The sequence below is a fragment of the Eleutherodactylus coqui genome, chromosome 13 (assembly GCF_035609145.1).
Source record: "Eleutherodactylus coqui strain aEleCoq1 chromosome 13, aEleCoq1.hap1, whole genome shotgun sequence".
Classification (NCBI taxonomy): domain Eukaryota; kingdom Metazoa; phylum Chordata; class Amphibia; order Anura; family Eleutherodactylidae; genus Eleutherodactylus; species Eleutherodactylus coqui.
The window spans coordinates 68,222,856-68,249,578 of record NC_089849.1 but is presented as its reverse complement, the minus strand read 5'-3'; the positions used below and the strand labels follow the sequence as shown (position 1 = coordinate 68,249,578).

At 44.5% G+C, this 26,723-nt stretch overlaps 1 protein-coding gene across 1 annotated transcript in view; it reads right to left on the bottom strand.

Moving 5' to 3' along the window:
• Nucleotides 1-2,505: 2,505 nt before the first annotated feature.
• The window catches only part of SRP68 (signal recognition particle 68), a 30,845-nt gene continuing 6,627 nt past the window's right edge, over nucleotides 2,506-26,723 (bottom strand). The window contains 13 exon segments of the mRNA XM_066587214.1: nucleotides 2,506-3,102; nucleotides 3,105-3,204; nucleotides 3,922-3,974; nucleotides 5,766-5,841; nucleotides 6,251-6,380; nucleotides 6,516-6,610; nucleotides 9,671-9,830; nucleotides 10,160-10,224; nucleotides 10,322-10,420; nucleotides 24,750-24,890; nucleotides 26,106-26,188; nucleotides 26,362-26,471; nucleotides 26,572-26,654. Coding sequence (XP_066443311.1) covers nucleotides 2,978-3,102; nucleotides 3,105-3,204; nucleotides 3,922-3,974; nucleotides 5,766-5,841; nucleotides 6,251-6,380; nucleotides 6,516-6,610; nucleotides 9,671-9,830; nucleotides 10,160-10,224; nucleotides 10,322-10,420; nucleotides 24,750-24,890; nucleotides 26,106-26,188; nucleotides 26,362-26,471; nucleotides 26,572-26,654 — 1,320 coding nt within the window. The 3' untranslated portion in view covers nucleotides 2,506-2,977.

Below are 26,723 nucleotides of genomic sequence, written 5' to 3'. Positions count from 1 at the left end.
GCTGTACTTACCAACTGACTAGCCAGAACTGTCCTGGCAAGGCATAGATGAGGAATTCCTCCGCCGTCAGTCACAACTAAGCCGTCTGCCACGGATGAAGGCATTTAGAAAAAACCTTCATCTAATCATCCTGCCTGCTGAGGTCTCTGCAAACTCTTGTAATAAAGATTGGTGAATGGTGAATCAGGTCCTAGGCCAGTGATGGCGAACCTTTTGGAGTCCGAGTGCCCAAACTGCGACCTAAAACCCACATATTTATCGCAAAGTGCCAACATGTCAGGGGGCGGGGCTTATCACGACGTATGATTTTACCTCCGTCGTTCTAAAAAGGACAGGGCCGCTTCAAAATAGACAGCGTGCAGATTTTAACTGCTTTTTGGATGCGCGTCCATCAAAGTAGCACATTATTTACCCCACATGGTGACCGTCATCCGAAAAAATTTAAAAAAAAGAACGCCAGAAATGCACTTTCAGTCACCCTGTCTCCCAGAAAAAAATGCAATAAAAAGCGATCAAAAAGTCGTATGTATTCCGAAATGATACTAAAATAAACTACTGGACATCTCGCAAGAAATGAGCCCTCGCACAACTACGTTGATGGAAAAATTAAAAAGTTATTGTGCGCAGATGATGGCGGCAGAAAATAATTTTACAAAATTAGATGTCTTTACAAAAAAATAAAAGTAGTACAGCAAAAAAAACTATACAAGTTTGGTATCATTGTAATCGTACTGACCAACTCGTCCCGCAAAAAACAAGCCCTCATACAGCAACGTCGATGGATAAATAAAGGAGTTATGATTTTTAAAAGGGAAAAGGAAAAAACGAAAATGGGGGAAAAAAACGAGTCCACGTCATTACAGGGTTAAACGTGAACTTTGAGCCACCTGCACATAGCCGGGTCAGATCCCGCAGCGGAATCAACCCTGTGCCTTGCCAGTGATCCCCGCGTACCTATCCGGGTTCTTCATAATCTGTATTGCGGCTCTACCAGCCAGCATGCATGCGCAGTACAGATTATGCCGCGCTGACGCAGGTCCTGCGGCCATTCTGTAATTATGACTGTGGAATGGCCGCAGGACAAGCTGCTTCCATTGACTTCAATGGAAGCCATCCGTGCGTAACCCTCACAGAATCGCTGCATGCTGTGATTTCTCTTCCGCGAGCGGAAAATCGCAATCAATTTCTGCTCATGGAAGTGAAACCACGTATTTCCCCAGCATGCTATGGGGCGGTATTTGCTGTGGAGTTCGGAGGTGGACGCCCGCTGTGGACTCCACAATGCAAATCCACCTGTGTGCGTTCTGCCAAAGGCCGCCTGCACATGAGCGGAAATTCCGCGGTGGGATTTCCCGCGGAATTTCCGCTGCTGGAAGCCTGCATAGGATTGCGTTAACAAACGCAATCCTATGCAGACGGCCGCGGTTTGGCCGAGAGAAATATCGCGCAGCAAACAAATTGCGGCACGCTCTATTTCTGTGCAGGGCTCGCAGAAATGTCACTCACCCGCTGCCGGATCCGGTCTGCCCAGCAAGCCAGCACATCAAACAGCCGGAGCTGCGGGGCGCGGGTGCGTACGCACTGGTCCCTGCAGGTGCTCGGGTCGGATCCCGCGGCGAGAATTCTCGCTGCCGGATCCGACCCGCCCGTCTGCAGGCGGCCAAAATACAACATGCTGCGATTTTCCATCCGCGAGCGAAAAGTCGCAATTGATTTTCGCTCGGCGACATGGAAAACTGATTTCCAACAGCATGTCTATGTGCAGTATTTGCATTGCGGAATCCGGAGGCGGACACCGCAATGCCAAAACGCCCGTGTTTATGTGTGTAGCGGTGAACTGAAGTGTTTAGCAGTTATCTTTGCAGTAACTGCTGTTCGCTTCTTACTTTAACCCAGGCAGCAAGGATCTTCTTTTAAACCTCTTCTTTACTGCTGCAGCTCCGCTCTGCTTCTCTCACCACAGGCAGTCACTGAGCGAAGGCTGTTGTCGGCTCTGCATTGGAAATCCCCGCACTACTTCTGACATGGGAGGTAGAAAGCGCTCCCATTGGGCTGCTGTGCGGAGGGGCGGGGATATGAGGAGCAGACAACAGCCTGCGCGTGCCGGCATCTCCTTCACCTCCGCTGCCGTCTGGGCTTTATTTAAATCTCCCGCTATAGGAGTGACAGGGGAGTAAGGAAGCGCTCCCATTGGCCTGATGTGTGGAGGGGCGGGGGGGGGGGGGGGGGGGGGGGGGGTACGAGGAGCTGCTAGAAGACCGCGCGTGCCGGCAATCAAGTTCACTCTGCAGTCAGCGCTGCCCTGCCTTACGTTTGACAGGGCAGGAAGCTCTCTCTGCAGTGCCGACGGCCGGGGTGATATCAGCGAACAGCACGCGTGCCGGCAGAAAGGACTCCGCGTGCCCTCCCCGGCACGCGTGCCATAGGTTCGCCAACACTGTCCTAGGCTAATAATCCCCAAATTGGAGCAATAAGGAGGAAATCAGACCACACACTAATATAGTCCCAAAAAAAATCTGTTTTATTTGCTTTCGAAAAAAAAAAAAAGAAAATAAGATCTGCAAATTTATCCTGATTGGAAGTTGGATAAAATCAAGACTTTTGAGAATAAATCCTGTACTTCTAAACGTAAACTTTATATATAATTTTAGAACAGGGAGAATACAGGTAAAAAGCTCCTCAAACATTGAGTAGAACTAAAATGAACTTTGTTTTTCTGTCTTGGGAACAGGTCCACCTCTTATAGGGACGTCCTGCCTGCTCCAAAAACGGAGCAGCTGGAAAATGGCAAAATAAACTCTGAATACTCTTCAATACCTAGGGGACCATTATCACAATAACTTAAAGAATTGATTGATCTCTATTAGAAAGATGGTTATTACCGTCTCAGACCAAAACTCCCAGGTCTGGTTCACCGAGGACAGCATATATGCTACTGAGCAGTAAGTATTAACCACCTTCACTTTTCTCCATCTCATTAACTTCGGAAGCCAAAGATGCCTTTGATGTAACCCGTCAATCCGCTCTTTGCTTTCTGCTCCAGCTTGTCTTCCAGAGATGGCAGTGCGACATGATTTAAGGCCAGATCAAAGAAGAGTGGCTACAAGGTATGGGATGAAAGTCTGGGGGGAAGGGCACTATGCGGGCATGTTTGGTCACAAGAGATGGATCAAGGCAGAAGTTGTCGAGACGTTCCAAGAGAGGCTGTACAAGAAGACAAGATAAAAATCAGAACAGAGACTGGGCGCATCCACTACTTATTGTCAAGTACACTGTAGATCTGCTATGGTTCTCTTCTGGGCAGTAGCTGAAGCCTATGAAAGCTCTATCACTCCCTAGCGGTGTGGCACTCACCGCTCAAGAGTCTGTACAGGACATATGCTCTCTGCCAGTTAGTACCTCAAAGGGGCTTGATCCGTTTAGTCTTCAGGCAGTTCATGACGATGTCACACCAAGGCATAGGCTTCAGCTGTGACCAACAAGTGCAGGGATGTGCACAGAAATATAACTTTGGTCGTTTATACACATTAAAAGTACCCTAAACAACTTCTGGACTTGTAGATTATAGACAGAACGATTATCGTTAAAAAAAAAAAAAAAAAAAGTTCAAATGAGCGAAAGTGAACGATAATCGTTGAGTCTAAACATGAGCCAACGACGAACTCTAAGTTGTCAGCTGATCATTTTATGCTGGCATAAAAATCATCATTGGCTCGTTCACTAATCGTTCAGTTTAACCCGCGTTCGTTCAGTCCTCAGTCACTTCTACAGCGAATGGGAAAGTCAATGATCCTGCATGATTTCTCTTTTGAACGAGCCAATGATGTAGCTGCCTGTATAAACAGACTGCTGAGTGAATGATGACGCCATCCGCTCGTTCAAATGATAAATCGGCACGTCTAAAAAGGCACGAAGGCTTACTTTGTTTTCTTTAGCCTGATAGGGTGAAACCTCCTCCGTGTTGACGGTTGTATCTGAAATAAAAACAAAGTATCAAGTACTGCGCTCAGAAAATGGAACGTCACATGGCTTTGAGGAAAAGAATTAGATTAACTGTTAAAAGAATCTTTGACGATTCTTAGCTATTTAAGGGGTTCGTATCACAGAGGTTATCTACCAAATGTATGTGGCAAGTAGGATTTTGGAGTCTGACTACACAAAGCACCTCTTGTGTCATCCCTATTTCCTCAGATTGTAAGGGCCCTCCCATCTATTGTTGAAGATGTCCATTGGCTTAATACTAGATGTAAATTCTGATTCTGTATGTTCATATTCCCTTTCATTAGCAAAGTAGTGCAGAATATGCTGACATACATAAATATTAGTCTTAACAGAGACAGAAGGCTGCACAGGACACACAACTACAGGTTTGTAATGAAAACTTTGCAAACAAGTTCATTTTAGATGCACGGAAACAAGAAAACTAAATGGGCTGCAAAGGTGCACCTTCTATTTAAGTGAATGTTTTCAGTTTTCTGCTTATTAGGTTGAAAGGGAATGAGGACTCTAATTATGGGGAAGGAGGGGGTTGTCTCCATCAAGTTAAAAAGAAAAAGTCATTAAAAAGTTGCACATTTTGGCATAAGCCTTATTTAGGCTGTCTGTCCACGGGTGGGTTTGAATTGCATTCCCCGCGGCGATAATCCAGCTACGGGGAACGCAGTGAAAGCTCTCCATAGTGTTGCTATGGAGAGCACTTTGCCCCTGTCCACGAGCGGAGAATCATTGCGATTCTCCACTCGCAGCCAGCAAATTGTAGCATGCTGCAATTCTCCGCGGTCAGCCTGTCTGTCAGATAGGCTGACAGCAGAGATCCCTCTGCGGGCTCCTGCTCCCGGGTGGAGATCCGCCGCAGGATACCGCAACGCCCGTGGACAGGCAGCCTTACACAAAAAATTGGCAACTTTCTACCTTTGTGCTGGCTCATGCCGCTGGTGTAAAATATACAAGAAATGTACTCCAGCTCCTGCATGATATTGTTTTCTGTATAGGCGCATGGCCAACTGATAATATCCACTTCATACAATAGGAGCATCAAGTGCCAGTGGTGATTATATTAAGGCCTCTTTCACACGGGTGACAGCGATATCGCAGCTACAAAATCGCAGATTTGTTCCCGCGATTCTTGTGAATAATCTTACATCACGTCTACCCACGATAAAATTGTGCGATTTTTCATTGCGATAGTCAATAGGACTTTCCAATGTTAAAGATGTATCACGCGACAATTGCAAGATCGTGTAATGAGATAAAAAAAGGAAGCTCTATGAGGAAAACATAGGAGATTAAAAAATTGCACATCGCAGAAAGATAGGGCATGCCGCAATTTTTTTCCCTTCGCAACATAGCATCAGTGAAAACATCGCTATGTGAAAAGCCATGGAAAAGCATGGGTTTCACTAACATGCGTTCTGTAGCGCCGTCGCATCACTGCAAAATCGTGCGATTTTGTAGCCCATGTGATAGCGGCCTAAGACAGATGTTTCAAATGGCAATATAATAGAATTTTAACTGAAACTAAATATATAGTAAAGAAAATGAAAACGGTGCATCATTTTTCTGAAAATGTTATGTGTCATCCCAACTAACCCAGCTAGTACTGTACAATCAGAGCCAAAAATCCAAGACATTTCTTCTAGCGCAAGCCTACAACTAAACTAAGCTATAGGATTAAATGTACATCCCTCAGCACAGCACATCCGAGGTGAGATGTGCGGTCATTTACGAACATTAATCCTACAGTGTACAAGCCCCCTCACACTCACCAAGAATGGCAGCGGCCTGTAGCGAGTACTTCTCCGCATTCACCTGCTTAATCAGCTCTTGTACATCCGGTAGCTCCTGCAATACCAAAAAGGCATCATCCTCAAGTGCTGCAATTTAAAATAATTATGGTGTCTGTTCTCATGAACTATTAGAGCATACGGATACCAGACAGTGGTGCTCGCCACTTGGCATGAGAAGGAAGTGGCTACTGCAGATTGCATCCTGCTTTGGTGGACTATATTTTACGTATTGGCCCTTTAATTTAGGAGAAAACCGTGACCTCTCACAAATGTCGCTTGCTGATACTGGATGTCTGCTGCTCTGATCAGCCGACAGCTGGGTCATTTTCATCTGAAGGGGATGTCATTGTGTGTCAGCTCCTTTCACTTTTGGCGTTGTAACCTGTTTATCCCAGCTCATGTAAAGGCAAACAATCTTATTGCTGCACATTTTACTGCAATGCACATGGTCCATGAAGAAATACCTTGATATTGCTCTTCTTATTTCCAGTCTGAGCTTGGACTTCCTTTGCGTATTTCAGCACCCGGTCATACAGCACCAGCGCCTCACTCCACTTCTTCACCAGGACATAGGACTGAGCAATGAAGAAGCACCTGCAAGAAGAGCCATAGTAACTTATAGAGACATACTGGATATCCAAAGGTTATACTTTAGAAAGATTCATATTTAGAACATACAGCGGTCCAATGTTAGCGACTGTTGAAACCTCAAGAACTCAGCACTCATACCTGTATGCCTTATATACCAGCGTCTTAAGGACAATCTCCTTTTGGAAGCTTTGGTCGTCCTCCAAGCCAGGCAGCTGTGTCAGCTCTGCCAGGTTCTGCAATACAAATAAGTGGAGGAGATCAAGTGTAAATCACACAGAAATACAAAGAGAAAGACAAACAATTCACACTTCTGTTGGCCAGTTTTTCTGTAGCATCACCCATGGGCATACATTAGGGATTTTAAACCTGTGTTCGGACTTGAAATCAGCTGCGTACCCGCAGCTGATTTTAGGAGACACAGCACTCACCTCCAAAGTCTCTGGCTGTCAGAGCACTACTGTATTCAGTACTTGGCTGCCTGTACTGGCACTTCAACTGACCAACTATGCTGTACTCGGTACTTGACACCAGGTGAAGGAGTGCGCCGACAGCTGGAGACTTCGGAGGTGAAATCAGCTGCACGTATGCAGCTGATTGTGACTGTTTTTGATGCGGAAATGCTGCTGAATTTGCAATGGAGTTTCTGCTGAGGACAATCTGCAGTATTTCCATCCTTAGGCCTCATGTCCACGGGCAAAATAAGAATTAAAATCCGCAGCGGATTTTAACTCATCTCCCGCACGCGGATCCGCATCCCATAGGGATGCATTGACCACCCGCGGGTAGATAAATACCCGCGGATGGTCAATAAAAGGGATTTAAAAAAAAAAAATGGGAGCATGAAAAAATCTGAACCATGCTCCATTTTCATGCGGGTCTCCCGCGGGGACGGCTCCCGCAGGCTTCTATTGAAGCCTATGGAAGCCGTCCGGATCCGCGGGAGACAAAATTCGGAATTTACTCACACGCTCCGTTTCTTCTCTTCGCCGCGGCGCCATCTTCTCTCCGTCGCGGCCAGATCTTTTTTCTTCGGGACGGCGCATGCGCGGGGCACGTCACCGACGTCATCATGCGCATCCGCCGAGCCGAAGAAAGAAGATCCAGCCGCGACGCAGAGAAGATGACGCCGCGGCGAAGAGAAGAAACGGAGCGGATGGGAGGTGAGTTTATTCTCATTTATTCTTATTTTCAGCGCTCATGTCTGCGGGGCAGGAGGGACCCGCTGCAGATTCTCCATGGAGAATCCGGAGCGGGCCTGATTTTCCCCGTGGACATGAGGCCTTAAGCTGGGTTCACATGGTACAGATTTGCTGCGGAAATTCCATGCAGAGCCTCTGCACAGAAAGGTTGAAAATCACATCCACAAACTGAAAAAAAAATTTTACACAAAGCCCGTGCGAAAATTGTAATGCGGCACAGAATTTAATTCCTCAGCATGTCAATTATATCACTGATTCACCTCTTGATGAAGGGGTGAATTCCACACAAAAATGCACAATAAAACCTGTGGTAAATGTTTTGGGTTCTGGGGCAGAGTTTACACTGCTGATTTGCTGTTCTGGGGCAGAGTTTACACTGCTGATTTGCTGAAGACATTCTGCAGCAAATCAGCTCCATGTGGACCCAGCCTTAGGATAGGCTCACATGTAGTGAAAATGCTGTCGATTGGTCACAGCGGGAGAATTCAGTTGCAAGATCCACGAATCAAAATCAGCTGATTTCAGAAAATATTGCGCTCTCTCACCTCTAAGTCTTTGCACACTCTGCGCAGCCTTCACCGGGCACCCGGTGGCCTCTAGTGAGCACAGCGGTGCTGGTCAGATGATGCAGAAATGGCCAACTGTACTGCACTCACTGGAGGCTGGCGTGTGCCCAGAATATCGGAGGTAAAAATCATACGTTGTGATAATTCCCTCCCCTAGTCCCTCTGCTTGACAGCACCCCCTTTTTGGTAGGGGTGCCCCGCAGTAAATTTTTTCCATGGGGTGCCCCACAGCCGAAAACACTGAAGTAGGGGATGAAGCCCCTTTCACAGCATTTGCAGTGTCTGTTTTTTACCGGAATCTCCTGGCACAAAGAAAAAGCCCCACACAACACATTCGGCTCACAGATACAAAGTCTCCATCAGGGTTGTATAAGTTGGTATACTTCTCTGCTGTATGCAATAGTGTAGTCTGCTGCGCTTTTACACCCAGAGACATCCAGTAAGAAAAAATAAAGCCATATACCGCCCGCTATACATTTTGTAAACATGGAATCCATCAGAAGTACAGGTCAGGAAATCCTAGCTCCCCTGATGAAGCCACAGAGGTGGCGAGATGCATAGGGTTTCTTCCTTCCCCCTTCTCTTATGTGAAGGCTCAGTATTAAGGGAGTGCTGCCCTTGGGTCACATTCCTTATAATACTCAATCTTAGATGTGGATGTGTTAACGGTTGGTTATCTTCTGTCTAGGAATCATATTATCATTGGCCCAAATAGAACACCGCATGAATCCACAGTTGTATGTAACATTTTTTGTTTGCTGGATAGAATGTATCTCATATTTCATTAACTATTGGATTCATGTAGAGAATGAAGTAGGCGTTTGCATAATATGGTTTTGCAACACCTCTTGACACTTCTGTTGCACTTTTAATGTTTTTAACAGTTTGTGATTTCTTATTAAAAAGGGTATTTATACTTACATTTGCTGGTTTTTTGCACACTACTGTGTCTATGTGCTTTTGTAGCTTTTAATTCAGTATGTTACCTACAAGTGTTATTTGCATAGCGGTGCTGGCCAATTATGTACTTGGTGCCCCGTGTGAAAATACCGTATATTCCGGCGTATAAGGCAACTGGGCGTATAAGACGACCCCCAAACTGTCGCCTTATACGCCGGGAATACGCTGTCAAAAAAAAAAAAGCAATACTCACCCCCCCCCCCCCCCCCGACATTCTGCAGCGTTCCTCGTCCCTGACAGAGCAGCCTGCAGCAGCGCTGCAGAACGCCGGGAGAGGAGAGTACTGGTTTTTTTTACACCTTTTTTTTTGTATACCCGGCGTATAAGACGACCCCTGACTGCAGAGCAGATTTTTCGGGGTTAAAAGGCCGTCTTGTAGGCCGGAATATACGGTACCTCAACACAAGCCAGCAGAATTAGACTAAACACAAGAGATTGTAACCGAGGCGATGCCAGGTCCTATAAAGACCCGTGTGACACAAAATGGTAGCATATTTTTTTTCATTAAGGCACCAATAGAGCCAACAGCTATAAGGCACATAAAGAGGCGTCATATGCAGTTATTTACCTGCAGGATGATATCGTAAAGTCTAATAAGGTCCTGGGGCCTTGCGGTCCTCTTGCCATCCTCTTCAGTTTGAGGTTGGCGGAGCAGCGCCTTCTGCAGAGCACTGGCCATACTTTCATTGCGCTGGATGGCTGTTGAGAGCTTGATGTAGGACAGGTAACTGCAAACGGAAAGAATTAACTAGACTGCAGCTTGGATCTGTCAACGGCTTATATATACTTAACTGGAAATTAAACCACTGTAAGGGTGTGTTATACATCACGGATTTGCTACAGATTTCTTTGCATATCTGCAGAAAATCAGCGACGTGTGAATGCATCCTTAATGGTCCTATTAGTTCTGCTGAAGGTAGTTTCCTTTGAAGGTTCAAGTAAAACGGTCATGATCATGGAAATGACATTCCCAACCTCCCATACAGATAATGCTCCATTAGAAACTACCTTCACTCTACAGCATAATGCTATGACCAACAGTATCGCCCACACATACCTGTGCAGGTACTGCAAGGTGGAAACTTTCCCCATTTCTCCATCCATAACAGCATCTCTCTGTCTCTGAAATCACAGCGTATATTACGGGGTTACAGGATTGATAATGCTACACTCCCAGGGTCCTTGATGATGTAATGGAAGAGATAGTAATACACAATACCTGTTCAGCTTTTAGTTCCTCACGCACACTTTGGATGGCATCTCTACATTCGCTCAGCACAGATTCAAACAACCGTTCTTTAGCCTCATCATCTTCAGCCTAAAGAAAAAGAAAGACCTTCATTATGGGATGATGCTCTTTAAAAAAAAAAAAAAAAAAGGGCCCTTACCCCCAATTTCTTCCCTAGTGAAAAACCTATAGTTTTGTTATTCAGAATTGTAGCCCACCATGCCTTAATGTCACCTTGTCTGGAGATATCATTACAATTCAGCCTAGCATAAGCATGAACCAGCGTTAGGTCGCCTGCACACGAACGGATTTACACTGCTGAGTCCGCACTCGGCGTCACCACCGTGGTTCTGCAGCAAATACTGTTCATAGCATGCTATGAGAAAACGCTTCTTCCTGCACACTCGGGAAAACCAACTGCGATTTCCACGAGCGGAGGAAAAAAATAAATAAATAAAAATCGCAGCATGCTCTATTCTTGCATGTTGTCCCCACTGACGGCTTCCATTTAAGTCAATGAAAGCCATCTGACCTGCGCCGCCGCCTGCCATTAACAAGCGATGGCATGGGGGAAAAAAAATAAACTGTACTGCGCATGTCCAACAGCGAGCCGCCAGGTCCATCCACAGTACAGGTTATGAAGAGAAAAGACAGGTATGCAAGGACGCCGGACATGGTCAGGGTCGGATTCTGCTGTAGGCTCCCGCATGCGGAATCCGACCCGTTCATGTGCAGGTGGCCTTAGGAAGAAAAGGATAGAAGCAACGCCAGGAATAGGACAGCATGCCTGTTCTCAAATTATTTGTAAATCCATGGTATAATAATAATCTTTAACAACAACTTATATAGCGGCAACATATTCTGCAGCCCTTTACAAAGGAAACAGAAAAAGTAAGACATAACATACAATATTAAACCAATAGTCAATTAGAACAATGGCAGGACCCTGCTGATGAGGAAATGGGGGAGATGCAAGATGTACAAGTGCTTGTTCTGTACATTACTAGTGTCACTTTTTATATACATAGGGTATTATACATAACTGTACATTAGGGTTTATGGGGGATGCAGTGGGATGAAGGGGGTCGGGTTTCCAAGGGTTAATATAGAAACTGGATAAATGAAGAAAGGTTTGGGCAATACGATAGGCCTTCCTTAGGGCACACAATAAACTGTGGGTTTGGGGAATTAACAGATTGTCTAGGGTAGCGCATTCCAGAGAACTGGTGCAGCTCGGAAAAAATCTTGGAGAAGGGAATGGGAGGTTTCAATAAAGGAGAAACTTAAGTCTAAGGTTATTAGCGAAGAGAATGTGTAGGGGGGTAAACAGAGGAGGAAGGAGATCCAGAACAACATTATTGGGAGCTTTATGGATGAGAGTGAGGAGTTTAAGTTGTATTGTACATTGAAAGGGCAACCAGGGCATCGGCCGGCACAGGGGGGGAAGCGTCAGGGCATCGGCCAGCACAGGGGGGAAGCGTCAGGGCATCGGCCGGACAGAAAGACTAGCCTGGCTACTGCATTCAGCATAGATTGTCGAGACAAGAGTTAATGAAGGGGGGGGGGGGGGGGGGGGAGAGACACACACCAATTGGCAGCAAGTTGCAGTAAACAAGTAGAGAATGAATCAGGGCAATAAGAGTTCTCGCTGTATCCACAGTAAGAAAACGTCAGATTCTGGAGAGGTTTATGGAGGTGCAGGTGACACGAGTGTGCAAATGATTAAATATAGTGAGCCAAGGAAAGATCAAAGTTGAATATGATGGCAAGACAACGGGCATGCTGCGTAGGAGACACGGTGGTACCAAAAACTAAAATGTAAATATCTGCATTCGGTTGGTTAGTAGATGGTAGAAACTAGAGATAAGCGAGTGTACTCGGTAAGGACAGATACTCGAGCGAGTATCGACCTTACCGAGTACCTGCTTGCTTGCTCGCCCGCAAGCGTCCCCAGTGCCATGATGTCCCCAGCGGTGCAGCAAGCTGTTTGAGAATTCTCCCCACTCAACTTTGAATTTCCCCACCGTCAGCGCTGTGTAGGTAAGCAGTGTGATTGGATCGAGTGCCAGCCAATCCCAGCTGGTGCTCGATCATTCCAGCTATTCAGTGGATGACATCACTGAATGGCTCTGCTTGGTATATCGAGTGCCGGCTGTGATTGGCCAGTACTCGATCCAATCACAGTGCTTACCTACACAGCGCTGACAATGGGGAAATTCAAAGCCGAGCAGGGAGATGACAGCGGGGAGAATTCTCAAGCAGCTTGCCGCACCGTCGGGGACACAGACGTCAGCTGGTAGGTGAGTATTGCATTTTTTCTTTACCTAGTATATACTGGAGTATAGCTCGGCTTATACTTGAGTCAATAAGTTTTACAAGATTTTTTTCTGGTAAAACTTATTGACTTGGCTTATACTCGGGTCAGCTAATACTCGAGTATATACGGTATATTAAAAAAGGGCTCTGGGCAGGAGAGCAGGTATATTTCCAAAATAAAGAAAAAAATTCAGACAACTACTTTAATGGATCAGCGTCCACAAATATTTTGTTATGTTCAGTCTGCTGGGGCCTATTACACAGTTATTTTGTTCTTCCTATGAAATTAGAAATAGCTTTTCATCTCATCCTCCTCGGACTTAGCGGAGAGAACATTTTTTTTTTAGAAACATTTACCAATTTTAAACTGCAAATCGAAATCCATCTCGTCCAAAACCTGAATTTGGAAGTAGAGATGGTCATTAAGCAAGCAGACTAAATGGAGAGCTGATCATCTTCTACACTTAGAATGATTACTGTAAGTAGAAGCAAAAGCATGTTCAAGAGGCTGCCTCACATTGTAATGCTCTGGGTAATGGGCTCCACGGATCTCTCATCAAGCTGGCCTGATAGCAAAATGAAATTGCTGCATATTTCTAGATTCTGACAAAAATATAAAATAAAAATGTCCCAAAAGATGGAAGTTTCCAAAAACTCTGTCTTCGCCCTACAATACCCAAAAGTGTAGTAAATGCAGTCTTTGGGAAAATACATATAAAACTTATACTATATAATGAAGAATCATGACACATTTTAAAACACTTTGGGGCCAAAAATAGCATTCAGACCGGACAACACCACTATTCATAAAATCAGAGAGTTGGAAGGGACCTCCAGGGTCATTGGGTCCAACCCTCTGCTCAGTGCAGGATCACTAAATCATGCCAGACAGATATTTGTCCAGCCTTTGCTTGAACACTTCCATTGAAGGATAACTCACCACCTCCCATGGTAACCTGTTCCACTCATGGATCCCCCTCACTGTCCAATATCTAATCTGTGTCTCCTCCCTTTCAGTTTCATCCCATTACTTCTAGTCTTTCCTTGTGCAGATGAGAAGAGGGGTGATCCCTCTGCACTGTGACAGCCCTTCCGATATTTATAGACCGCTATTAAAGGGGTTGTCCCGAGGCAGCAAGTGGGTCTATACACTTCTGCATGGCCATAATAATGCACTTTGTAATATACATTGTGCATTAATTATGAGCCATACAGAAGTTATAAAAAGTTTTATACTTACCTGCTCCGTTGCTGGCGTCCTCGTCTCCATGGTGCCGACTAATTTTCGCCCTCCGATGGCCAAATTAGCCGCGCTTGCGCAGTCCGGGTCTTCTTCCTTTCTGAATGGGGCTCCGTGTAGCTCCGCCCCGTCACGTGCCGATTCCAGCCAATCAGGAGGCTGGAATCGGCAATGGACCGCACAGAAGCCCTGCGGTCCATGGAGACAGAGGATCCCGGCGGCCATCTTCAGCAGGTGAGTATGAAGACGCCGGACCGCCGGGATTCAGGTAAGCGCTGTGCGGGTGGTTTTTTTAACCCCTGCATCGGGGTTGTCTCGCGCCGAACGGGGGGGGGGGGGGGGGGGGGGTTTAAAAAAAAAACCCGTTTCGGCGCGGGACAACCCCTTTAAGTCTCCTCTCCTTCTTTGCAAGCTAAACATTCCCAGATCCTTTAACCATTCTACATAGGACATGATTTGCAGACCGCTCACCATCTTGGTAACTCTTCTCTGAACTTGCTCCAGTTTGTCTATGTCTTTTTTTAAGTGGGGTGCCCAGAACTGGACACAGTATTCCAGATGAGGTCTGACTAAGGAAGAGTAGAGGGGATAATGACCTCACATGATCTAGACTCTATGCTTCTCTTAATACATCCCAGAATTGTGTTTGCCTTTTTGGCTGCTGCATCACATTGTTGACTCATGTTGAACACTGATTTACCAATAATAGCCACTACTGGCATAATCCTAGCAGTTGTGCAGTGTTCAGCAAAATGGTGGGTGCTGACTTGATGAATAAAGAGCACTCTACATGTACAGTTTCATTCGCTCTTGAACTGATTCCATGGAGTCCTATATCTAGAGTCGCTGGAAGCTGCTCTTTATTATGAACAATGCAGGAGAGGAAACAATCACACAAGGCAAGAGTGATATGGAATTTACTGCATGCACACCTTGTCAAAAATAAATACATTTTTAAAAACCCAATCCCTAGAAGGCATTGTCCGAATGAAATCAATCTGTGTGGGGGAGATTGTAACACTGATATAAGTAAGTGATCACAATATCAGAGCAAAAGGAGAATTTATTGTGGAAAACTGAACATTTGAAGGGAGGCTCTAGTACCCTGTTGGGCCAACTGTAGCTTGGATACAAGATGTGATACAGACAGGCATACAGGTTCTGTACAATATCCTGCGGTATATCAGTCCACATTTGCTGTAACTGAGCCTCTAGATCATGAAAACTTATAGGCTGTTGAAGTTGGCGTCCCAGATGGTTCCATACATGTTGTATTGGTGATAAATCTGGTGACCGGGCAGCCACTGAAGTGTGACAATGTTGTGGGGACATCCCTGTGCCCCCCTTGTGTGTGCGGCCGAGCATTATCCTGCTGGAAAATATCTCTTGGAAGCCGCCATGAGAGGAACACATGTGGCTGCAGGATGCCCTGAACATATCCCTGGGCTGTCATTGTCCCCCGTACTGCTACTAGGGGTGACCGACTGTCATATGCGATGGCCCCCCCAGACCATCACACCAGCAATGGGGGCAGTGTGTGTTGCTCCACACCAAATGCAGGATTGAGGCGCTCATCCCGAGGTCTCCAGACACGAACACAGCAGTGGTCAGTGCCCAAACTAAACCTGGATTAAACACTGACAACAACCCAGTTCCACTCTATAGCAGTCTAGTTTCATTGTTCATGACACTGCTGCAAACGGAGGCGACAGTGGGTGTCAAAGGCAGTACATGTGATGGACGCCATAGAAATGGGTCTGACAGACACAGGGGCTTGTAATAATGGTGCAACCAGTCTCTGAATGGCAGACAATGAAACAGTTGGAGCTGCTTGTGGGACAATCAGAAGATCCTCTCTACTGGTGGTCTGTCGAGGGAGTCTGTAGCCCAGTCGCCTTGTGTCCCTCATGCATCCACTGGTCCCAACAACTAACAGTCTAGTGAAAACGTCCCAAGTGGTAGGCAATTAGTAGACAGATTATACAGATTCCCACATTGCAGTAATGCGCCCCTCTCAAACTCTGGTAACGGGGTGAAATCTCTTCTCTGCATCGTAGAGGCGTCTAGTGGTCAACAAGCTCCACACAAGTGAAAAAAGAGGTCACTACGTACAAGGAGCCTCCGAGATGTAACTGCATACCAAATTTTACAGCAAATCGACATCTCCCATGTGCTTGATTTTTTTTTTTGAAAATGAGTGTATAATGTTCAACATTTATGCTTTCAACTATAAAAAAATATCTTCTTTCCAAGGCCAAAAAAAAAAACAGGGCTGTGTCAGAGTCATGGCCGCAAGTCTTTAGGGACGTAGGATAATTTATTTGGACAAGACCCATCTAGTCAGGAAAAGTTTGAATTTTATTTTTGGAAATTTCATTTAATGCTAAACAAATTTCCACATCTCCCAAACAAAGTGGATGTCCAACGGGTCTGTGATATGAGAAGTTACATACATATGGTAAGAGATCAACGTCTATATTATGGGCAAATGTTACATTTTATTGGTACCCCCCAGAGTCATGGGAGATTCCATGGGCCGATAATGTAGATTAAAAGGCATTTTCATGAAGCTTAAAGTGTGTAAATTCAGTTTGGCATTGTTTTTGAAATCTCCAGCTTGTATGATGGGCACTTGTGTATAGACCATCGGCTGGGGTTCCAGTAGTGTGGAACTCTCCTTACGACGCACAGCCGCCTTAACTTTGCTACCGATAAGCCTTTTAACTAGAGATGAGCGAGCATACTCGCTAAGGGCAATTACTCGATCGAGCATTGCCCTTAGCGAGTACCTGCCAGCTCGGGAGCAAAGAGCGGGCAGGTACGGGGAGCTGCGGCGGCAGGCGGGCAGCTGTGGGGGAGAGCGGGGAGATCTCTCTTTCTCTCTCTCCCCCCCGCAACTCACCTGTCACCCGCACCCGAACCTTTTCTTCCGAGCGGGGAGATAGTGATTTTAGACTAATTTTTACAAGCCGCTCTAAGATCTTCAATGCGTTGATAATGTTGCAGACATTAGCCATATGTCGTAACATTTTGCAAAATAATATTTTTCATACTTTTTCGCACCAGAATTTCCTCAAATGTTAACTATTTGCTTTTTTCCCCCCACATACCTGTAGAACTCACAGACTTGAGATAAATCAAAAAACCCCTCACATAATGTGATAGCACGCAGAGTCCAAAGCTAATTTTTAGCTACATGGCATGATGATTTTAGTGCCTCAGTATGGCAGTGCTAAAGCATCACCTAAAAGCGTCATATCGAGGTCAGACTCTTGTTGCTGGGTACATCGGCCCTCCCTCTTTACAATTAGATACTTAGAACTGTCATCATACGTGTTGGCTAGAAATTACTTTGATTTAGCCCCTTAACGCTACAGGACGTACCGTTAGGACCTGCAGCATCGGGGTATGTATGAAGGGAGATTACTCGACGATCTTCCTTCATACAACAGTCGCCGGCTGTTTATTACAGCGGACACTCGTCAGACGGCTCAGAGTTGTTAACTCTTTAAATGTCGCTGTTAATTCTGACAGTGACATTTAAATTCCCCGGCTGACGTTCCAGAGTCCTGTATGGTCCCCCACAATGAGTTCACAGTAAAGCCTTCATGGCTCCCATGGGCCTTCTGAAAGGGCCAAGGGCTGTCATGGCAAAATGCCCATCAAGCCATTCCCGTGGGGTTGCTTCAAAGACTGCCTGTCCGATCGCAGTATGATGTGATGCTATGGCATTGCATCATACTGCGGGAGCGATCAAAGAATCGCAGGTTATTGTCCCCTCTGGGAACTAAGAAAAAGTAAAAATAAGATCAATAAAGTTTTACTATTATAAGAAAAAAAAACCCAAAAACTAACTCTTGCCAGATTTGTAATAAAAGAATCTAAATAAAAGAAAATTATATATTTGGTATTGCTGCGTCCGTAAAAGTCAGATCTATCAAAGTAACTCATTCACCCTGCACAATGAACGTTGTCATAAAAAAAAAAAAGAACCCCAGAAATGTTCTTTAATGGTCACCCTATCTCCAAGAAAAAAAAAATGCAATAAAAAGCGATCAACGAGTCGAATGTATTCCAGAATGGTACCAATGGAAACTACAGAATGTCCCACAGACAGAAAAATAGAAAAAGTTATTGCGGTCAGAAGATGGTGGCAGAAAATAATTTAAAAGTTATCTTATAAAAAAAAAAAAATACAAGCAGTACAGCAAAAAAAAAAAAAAAACCCCAATGAAAAAAAGAACGATATAAGTTTGGTATCGTAGTAATCATACTGACTAGAGATGAGCGAGCATACTCGCTAAGGGCAATTGCTCGAGCAAGCATTGCCCTTAGCAAGTACATGCCTGCTTGAGAGACAAGGTTCGGGTGCCGGTGAGTAGCGGCAGTCAGCAGGGGGGGGAGAGAGAGAGATCTCCCCTCCGTTCCTCCCCGCAGCTCCCTAGCCGCCGCCGGCAGCCGAACCTTGTCTCTCGAGCGGGCAAGTACTCGCTAAGGGCAATGCTTGCTCGAGCAATTGCCCTTAGCAAGCATGCTCGCTCATCACTAGTACTGACCCATAGAATAAAGCTATCATGTCATTTTTGTTGCAGTTTGTGCGCCGTAGAAACAAGACGCACTAAAAGATGGCGGAATTTAGTTTTTTCTTTTTTCATTTTACTCCACTTTTTCAGTACAATATATTGTATATTAAATAGCACCATTGAAAAATACAACTCGCCCAGCAAAAAACAAGCCCTCAGACATCTATGTTGATGGATAAATAAAGATACGATTTTTTTTTTTTTTTTAAAGGGGGGGGTGGAAAAACTGAAAATGGGAGAAAAAAAAAAAAAAGGGGACGTGACCTTCCAACAAATTCGTATCCGCTCTTGCTGAAAATATCTTCCAAAAGCTAGAAGATAGAAGGGGGTTTGCTATCTTGGACCTAATTCTTACCAACATGGTGGGAATGGTTGAGGAAGTAAGGGTGGCTGGGTCCTTAGGAGGCAGTGATCATGTGATCCTTGAATTTTGTATAAAAACTGGAGGAAGACCTGAGAAGACGCAGACCTCAAGGTTGGATTTCAGAAAGGCAGATTTTAATGAACTTAGAAAGAGGAGAGGAAAAATCCAATGGCTGGATGTTCTTAAGGACAAAAAGACCCAAGAAGGTTGGGAAATATTGCGATAAGAGATTCTCAAAGCACAATGATTAACAATCCCTGAAAGAAGGAAGAATGGGAAGCATTTAAAGAAACCAGGATGGATGAACACAGAACTTGCACACATGTTAAAAACGAAGATAAACATGCTTATCAAATGGCAAGAGGGGGGAATATCTAAAGAAGAATATAACACGGTCTGCATAAACTGTAAAGCAAATGATAGAAAAACTAAAGCTAATAATGAATTGACGCTTGCATTAGAGGCCAAAAGCAATAAAAAAGGATTTGGGGGGTATGTCAAAAGCAAAGGAAAAGTCAAAGATGCTATTGGATGCTTACAGGATGAAAATCGTGAATTGGTTAAGAATGATGTTGAGACGGACAAACTTTTAAATTCCTATTTTGTATCTGTTTTCTCTCAGAAAGTAGATGGAACATCAACTGATCTTCCCTGGGCTTTTGGGGGAATAAAAGAATGCAGGCTATCTGTAAGCAGGGAGATGGTGAGGGAACACTTAGCTAACCTAAATGAATTCAAGTCTCAAGGTCCAGATGAATTACATCCTAGGATACTAAAAGGAAGCAGCAGAGGTAATTGCTGAGCCACTCGCCATAATCTTTGTAAATTCCTGGAGAACAGAAGTCCCAGTAGACTGGAAAAGGGCAAATGTTGTCCCCATCTTCAAAAAAGGGAAGGAGGTGGATCCAGGAAACTACAGGCCTGTGAGCCTGACCTCTCTACCGGGAAAGATCTTTGAACAAATTATTAACCCCTTCATGACATGGCCTATTTTGGGCTTAAGGACGCAACAATTTTTGGCGGATTTTCTTCTCCGTTTATCAAAAGTCATAACTTTTTTATTTTTCTGTCGACGCGGCCGTATGAGGGCTTGTTTTTTGCGTGGCGAACTGTAGTTTTTATCGGTGCCACTCTTGGGTACATAGACTATATTGTAAAACTTTTTTTTTTTAATGATAGCAGGGAGAGAAAACGCATCAATTCTGCCATAGATTTTTTTATTTTTTTTTTTACAGCGGTACTCATGCAGCATAAATGAGACATTCCATTTTTTCTGCGGACCGGTACGGTTACAACGATACCAAAATTCTTACATTTTTTTTTAGGTTTTCCCACTTTTCTGCAATAAAAACCCTTTTTCTGGGTAATCTTTTTTTTTTTTCTAAATTGCTGCATTCAAAGTCCTGTAACTTTTTTATTTTTTGATGTACGGCACTCTATGAGGGCTTATTTTTTGCGAGACGAGCTGTAGATTTTATTGGTACCATTTTGGGGTACATACGGCTTTTTTGATCACTTTTATTGCGTTTTTAGTGAGGCAAAATGCTAAAAATTAGCATTTTGCCTCAGTTTTTTAGCGGTTTTTTTTTTTGCGTTTTTTTCTGTGCACAGTCAAAAGCATGTGCAACTTATTGTACGCGTCATTACGGACGCGACAATACCAAATATGTGGGGTTTTTTTTTTTTACCTTTCTTTATGCTAATCTGAGAAAAAGCATTAAAAAATGTTTTTTTTAACTTTTTTTACATTTTTTTAAAATTCTTTTTTTAATCTTTGTTTTTTTTTTACACTGTTTGTGTCCCTCTGAGGGACTTTAACCACTGCCCTGATGATCGCTGGTATAAGGCATGGCAGAGCTACTGCTCTGCCATGCCTTATCGCTTGTACAGCGATTATAGGCATAGGCAATACAGGACGCCAGTGTCTGGCGTCCTGTTGCCATGGTGACAGGCCGGGCTTTCGCGAGTTCCAGCCGGAGACACAGAAGGAGCCGCGCTCCCTCTGTGAACTCTTTCCCTGCCGCGATCTACTTAGATCGCGGCAGAGAAGGGGTTAAAAGCGGGGGGCGCATCTCCGATGCCCCCCCCGCTGTTGCAGCGGGACGCCGGCTGTGACTGACAGACTGCTCCCGCTGCGAGAGCGCGGGATCACATAAGATCCCGCGCTCTATCTCCAGGACGTAAGTTTACGTCCTGTTGCGGGAAGTACCAGGCTGCCAGGACGTTAACTTACGCCCTGCAGCGGGAAGGGGTTAAACAGCATGTATGAGAGTACTTGGATAAAAATGGAGTAATTAACCAGAGCCAGCATGGGTTTGTAACAAACAAGTCATGCAAGACGAATCTGATTTCCTTCTATGACAGAAAACTGACTGGGTTGATCAGGGAAATGCAGTGGATATAGTGTATCTTGACCTTAGTAAAGCATTTGACAAAGTATCTCATACCATATTTATTGAAATAATGACCAAATATGGGATTGACAAGGCAACTGTTAGGTGGATTCACAACTGGCTGAGTGATCGTACTCAAAGAGTGATCATAAAAGGCTGAACATCCAAGTGAAAGAATGTATCAAGTGGGAACCACAATGCTCTGTCCTAGGCCCAGTGTTGGTCAACATTTTTATAAATGATCTGGAGGAGGGAATTGATGAGAAACTGATCAAATTTGCAGACGACACAAAGCTAGGAGGGATAGCTTACACTAAAGGAGAGAGAGTGAGTATTCAAAAAGATCTAGAAAAGCCTGCACAGTGGGCAGCGACTAACAGAATGGTATTTAACAAGAAGAAATGCAAAGTCCTACATCTGGGGAAGAAAAATGAAAAAAGCACATACAGAATGGGAGGAATTGGGCTAAGCAGCAGCACTTGAGAAAAAGACTTGGGTATACCAATAGATCATAGACTGAACATGAGTCAACAGTGAGATGCAGCAGACAAAAAGGCAAACACAATTCTAGGATGTATTAGGAGAAGCATAGAGTCTAGATCACGTGAGGTCATTATCCCCTCTACTATTCCTTAGTCAGACCTCATCTGGAATACTGTGTCCACTTCCTGGCACCCCACTTTAAAAAAAAAAGATAGAAAAACTGGAGCAAGTTCAAAGAAGAGTTATCAAGATGGTGAGCGGTCTGCAAATCAAGTCCTTATGATGAACGGTTAAAAGATCTGGGAAGGTTTAGTTTGCAAATAACAAGGTTGAGAGGAGGCTTAATAGCTGTCTACAAATATCTGAAGGGTTGTCACAGTGCAGAGGGATCAGCCCTATTCTTATTTTTACAAGACTAGAAGCAATGGGATGAAACTGAAAGGGAGGAGACACATTAGATAAAACTTTTTGACAGTGAGGGTGATCAATGAGTGGAACAGGTTACCACGGGAGGTGGTGAGTTGTCCTTCAATGGAAGTCTTCAAACAAAGGCTGGACAGACATCTGTCTGGGATGATTTAGTGATCCTGCACTGAGCATGGGGTTGGACCAGATGACCCTGGAGGTCCCTTCCAACTCTACCACTCTATGTCCTTAAGGGGTTAAAAACTTTCATGATTTTGTAACTCTCACCGGCCCAAGTACAGTTCCGAAACTAGAGACGCATTCGTGTAGTGTTTTAGTGCTTCCTTCTGACGCGTGCACTTCCACGCACTGAATGGTTTAGAGTAGACAGAAGGGTTTTAATTCATGTAAGAGAACATCCGAAAGCGGCTGCATTCCACAGTTAATGGATTTTTCTGCAGACCTGAAATCATTTCTACATAAATCCTGTTTTCCTTTACTTCCATTTATTTTACTAGGTGAACACGTAAAGGTCAGTAAACAAGCAGGGATGGCTCTTCATTGATTACGCTGATTAGACACGAGTGGATATGCGGCTAAGTGGCTCGGAAATGTTATGCAGCAAACTAAACAATCCAACGTAGCAATGTTTAGATTGACACAATTTATGTAATTTCATAGTTGAGCACATTAAACGTTACATTATTGTGAAGGCTACATTGAAGTGGCAGAAATATCCGAGGCCACGCGAGGATACTAAACGACCTACCGTCTGGCCAACAGTTATGTCTATGGGAGTCAAATACCCACAATGGATTTTTCCCCCTTACAAACCATGGGTAGGAAATCCAAATACCTGTTCACGATGACCAGAAACATCACATTTGCTAGATTTCTACCACGAAAATGCAACTGTGGTAGAAGATATAAAACATACATAAAATAGTGAATTCTATTCTGCTTGAAGCAGTAATCTGGCTTATGACAAGATCTTTTTAAATAGAAGTCAGGTCAGCTTCTCTACCTCCAACTTATTAGTGTAGTGGGAAGCCAGGTTTGTTCACCTATCCCCCTGTACACAATCATTTAATGAACTGCCATGCCAGGTTTGCTAGAACTGGAGATCCTCTTACATAGAATGGAGGAGATCTGCGGTGTCTGAGTTGGGGTCTTAAGTGGATTAAGGTTTTACCTGGATGAGCGAGAGAAAAAGGTCTAAACCTCTCTCACGATATGCCACGAGAGGAGCAATGCAAAATGGAGTCGTCTCCATCAGATACGCTCCGACCAGGTGGACTGCACATATGGTTCAGCCTGTCAAGAACGGCCGTGGACGCTCTAGACAGGTCTTAAACCGCCAGCAACAAGAAGCGTGCCCATTCCGGATCGACGATCTGAGAGGGCTGAACGGGAGGGGTGCTAGTAGTAGGCCGCCCGCCGCAACGGGGTACAGCTAGTACAAAACGTCTCTAACTGACCCCATGCAAACTTTGTTTTACAGCAAAAACGTGCATAGTATGTAACTCTGCTGACCCTTCTCAAGTCTTCAGCTCTAAACTGATGCCATGGACAGTTACAGTACTGCAGTCTGCATGCTCCAAAGCTCGAGCAGTGTCTACCTGGCAATTGCCTGCCTTTACCAAGGGAGTGCTCCAGTAAAAAGAAAGGGGGGTGGGGGGTCTTGGACGTGTCTCCTTTTCTTCTCAGGTTAGTGCAGACAACAGAATGGTTAACTGTTCGCCCTCCTCAGTTGGGTAACTGGGAGAGCCCTGTCTCCCTGGATCCAACAGTACCTGAAGACCGGCAATAAGAAGGTCAGCCTCCTATGGACACTAAGCTAAAACTGTTACCTTGGTACCTGCAGGAGGGGTATAGCTGGGAGGAGGAGCTAACACAGCTTCTGCTTAGTGCCCACCTCCTAGTGACAGTAGCTATACCCACAGTCAGAGCTGTGTCCCCCAATGATACGGACAAGAAAAAAAAAAAATACGGCGACAAAAATATATATTTTTTTTATACCCGAGACATACCAAATTAAAGAGGATTTGCACCCGAAATATAAACACTGTAGATGAACAATTTTTTCTTTTTTTTAACTTATATTGGTAAAATAGTAGTTGAATCAGTCTGTTTTGTTTTGGGGGCCAGTGTTACAGATGTGATAAACAATACACCTACTGGTTGTCACTTCTGAGAAACTAATGATAAAACTACTATTGTTAATGATTAGAGATGAGCGAACGTACTCGGATAAGCACTACTCGTCCGAGTAATGTGCCTTATCCGAGTACCGCTGTGCTCGTGCTCAAAGATTCGGGACGCGCTGCGGAGCGGGGAGCTGCAGGGGAGAGCGGGGAGGAACGGAGGGGAGATCTTTCTCTCCTTCTCTCCCGGCCGCTCTGCCCCGCTCCCCGCTGCGACTCACCTGTCAGCAGCGGAGCGCCCCGAATCTTTGAGCACGAGTACAGCGGTACTCGGATAAGGCACATTACTCGGACGAGTAGTGCCTATCCGAGTACGTTTGCTCATCTCTATTAATGATAGAACAAAAGCTCAGTTTTGTGCAGTTAATACAAAAGATGACGACTTACATCACTTGTTTTTTTTTTCTTTAAACCTCCAATGTTGTCCTTACCTGGGAAATTGCAGCTTCTGTGTCCGACAGCCCCAGGAGGAAAATCCGCACCTTATCAATTTTGACAGGAATGGTGCGCCCTCGCCATTCCACCTCACTCATAGTAGCAGCTTGTTTTGCCCTTGTTTGTGAAATAAGAGTCTGTGGAAAAACATGAACATAATGAGACAAATTCTTCACATTAAAAGAGGATCATTCATTCTTGTGTTTCTTATAATTCGTCCCTTAATCTTTTCATATAATTTTCAATCTTGCTATATAGGAACTGGCAACGCAGCACTTCCATATGCTCCAAAGATAATGGCTCATTAGATACACCAGGTGCTCTCTGCTGCGGGGTTTTCATTTTGACAGGGGCATGTAATTCCTTATACCTTTATTGTCATATTCAGCATTAGTCAGATCAAGTCGCTGACAGCTCAGGCAACTGACTTAACCCTTTCCAATCCACTGTTTGACGTCTAAAGACATTCTGATTGAAGGCTGTACAGCTCTGATGTAGGAGGATGTCCGGCAGGGTATTCTTACTGTAGGTTACTGGCCGCTCCGTTGTCGGGGGCCTCTCCAGCATGCCCCATACTGCAGTACTGGCTCTAGCCAGCGGATGGCTCTATTGTATAATGGCAGACATAGAAAGCCCCCCTAGGAAACCCTGAATCCAAAATTGGAGTGCAAAGGGTTAAACCTGTGCAGTAGATGTGCAATGGCATGGGTTTAAGTACCAGGACTATCTGGTCTGCCATACATTGTATACAGAAACATTATTTAAATATATTATTACTCCATAAATAATATTAAAAAGGGGTTGTGCCAATATGGCATCCTCAATCCATGTGCCCTATTAGGGCATGTGAATGTCAGGGGGACCCCAAACTATGTCCAAAAAAGTGGCAGCCATCCTTAGTGGACCTCCTGCCATTCTGTTATTACAGAATGGCCATTCATGTGAATGGTTTTCCAGTAATTCTATATTCCCACAGAGTGTATGCTGCAATTAAAGTGTCAGGCTGTCCGTGGCTTCCCTCAGAAAGATCAGCTGTTTGCTGGTGTGCTAAGAACGGGACTTGGGGCGAGTTGCACATTTGCAAAGAAGTTGTACATCGGGGAACAACCTCTAAGTGCTTACATTTAACAGTTACCAAAATCAAGTGGAAATTTGGAAGCTTATTACTGAAAATAAATGAGCGATGCCGACAGCAGCAAATCAGACTACAGTCATTCTATTCCAATAAAAAAAAGGAAACCCCTGAAGTAACTGAATATTTAGGGACTTTTTATGTAATAAACATATTCTAGTAATGTATTATGACATAAAACGTATAAAGGACTTCCTTTATGAGAGATTATAAAAAGTACCTCCAGCTTCTCTGCCAGCAGTCCTTCCGCACCGCCACCACGGAGCCTCATTTGCATTAACTCATTCATAGCTGTCTTATCCCCTGAAACATTCAGAAATGATCATATAAGAGATGCCTACCACAGAGTTTGGCTCACCAGCAAAGAAATGGAATATAATACAAAGTGAAGAAACTCACTGCATCCTGCTGGCATCACAGGCTATAACACTAGTCCTCTTACATAGGAAATCTCACGGTTGACACTCTTTTCTTACCAATGTTGTAGGCACAATAGCGGATGTTTGGCGATATCTCATCTACTCTTTGGTTGTACAGCACAGCCTGCTCCTCTGTGAAAGCACTGGCCAACTTTTCATAGATCGTCCTGTAAAGAGTAGATATATATATATATATATAAAAAAAGCTAAAAAACACATTAGTTCTACCTGCGATATCCCAATTAGTCAGATCCCTATGGCACTCACTTGCACTTGTTGAATGCCTTCATGGCCGCCTGCCACTGTTGCTGCTCAAACTGCAGCATGCCATTGAGATAAGCACTATAGGCCTGTAGAGGAAGGAAAGAAACTTCAGATATCTAAAGCATTATTATTCAGCTATTCTCCACTGTGGTGGA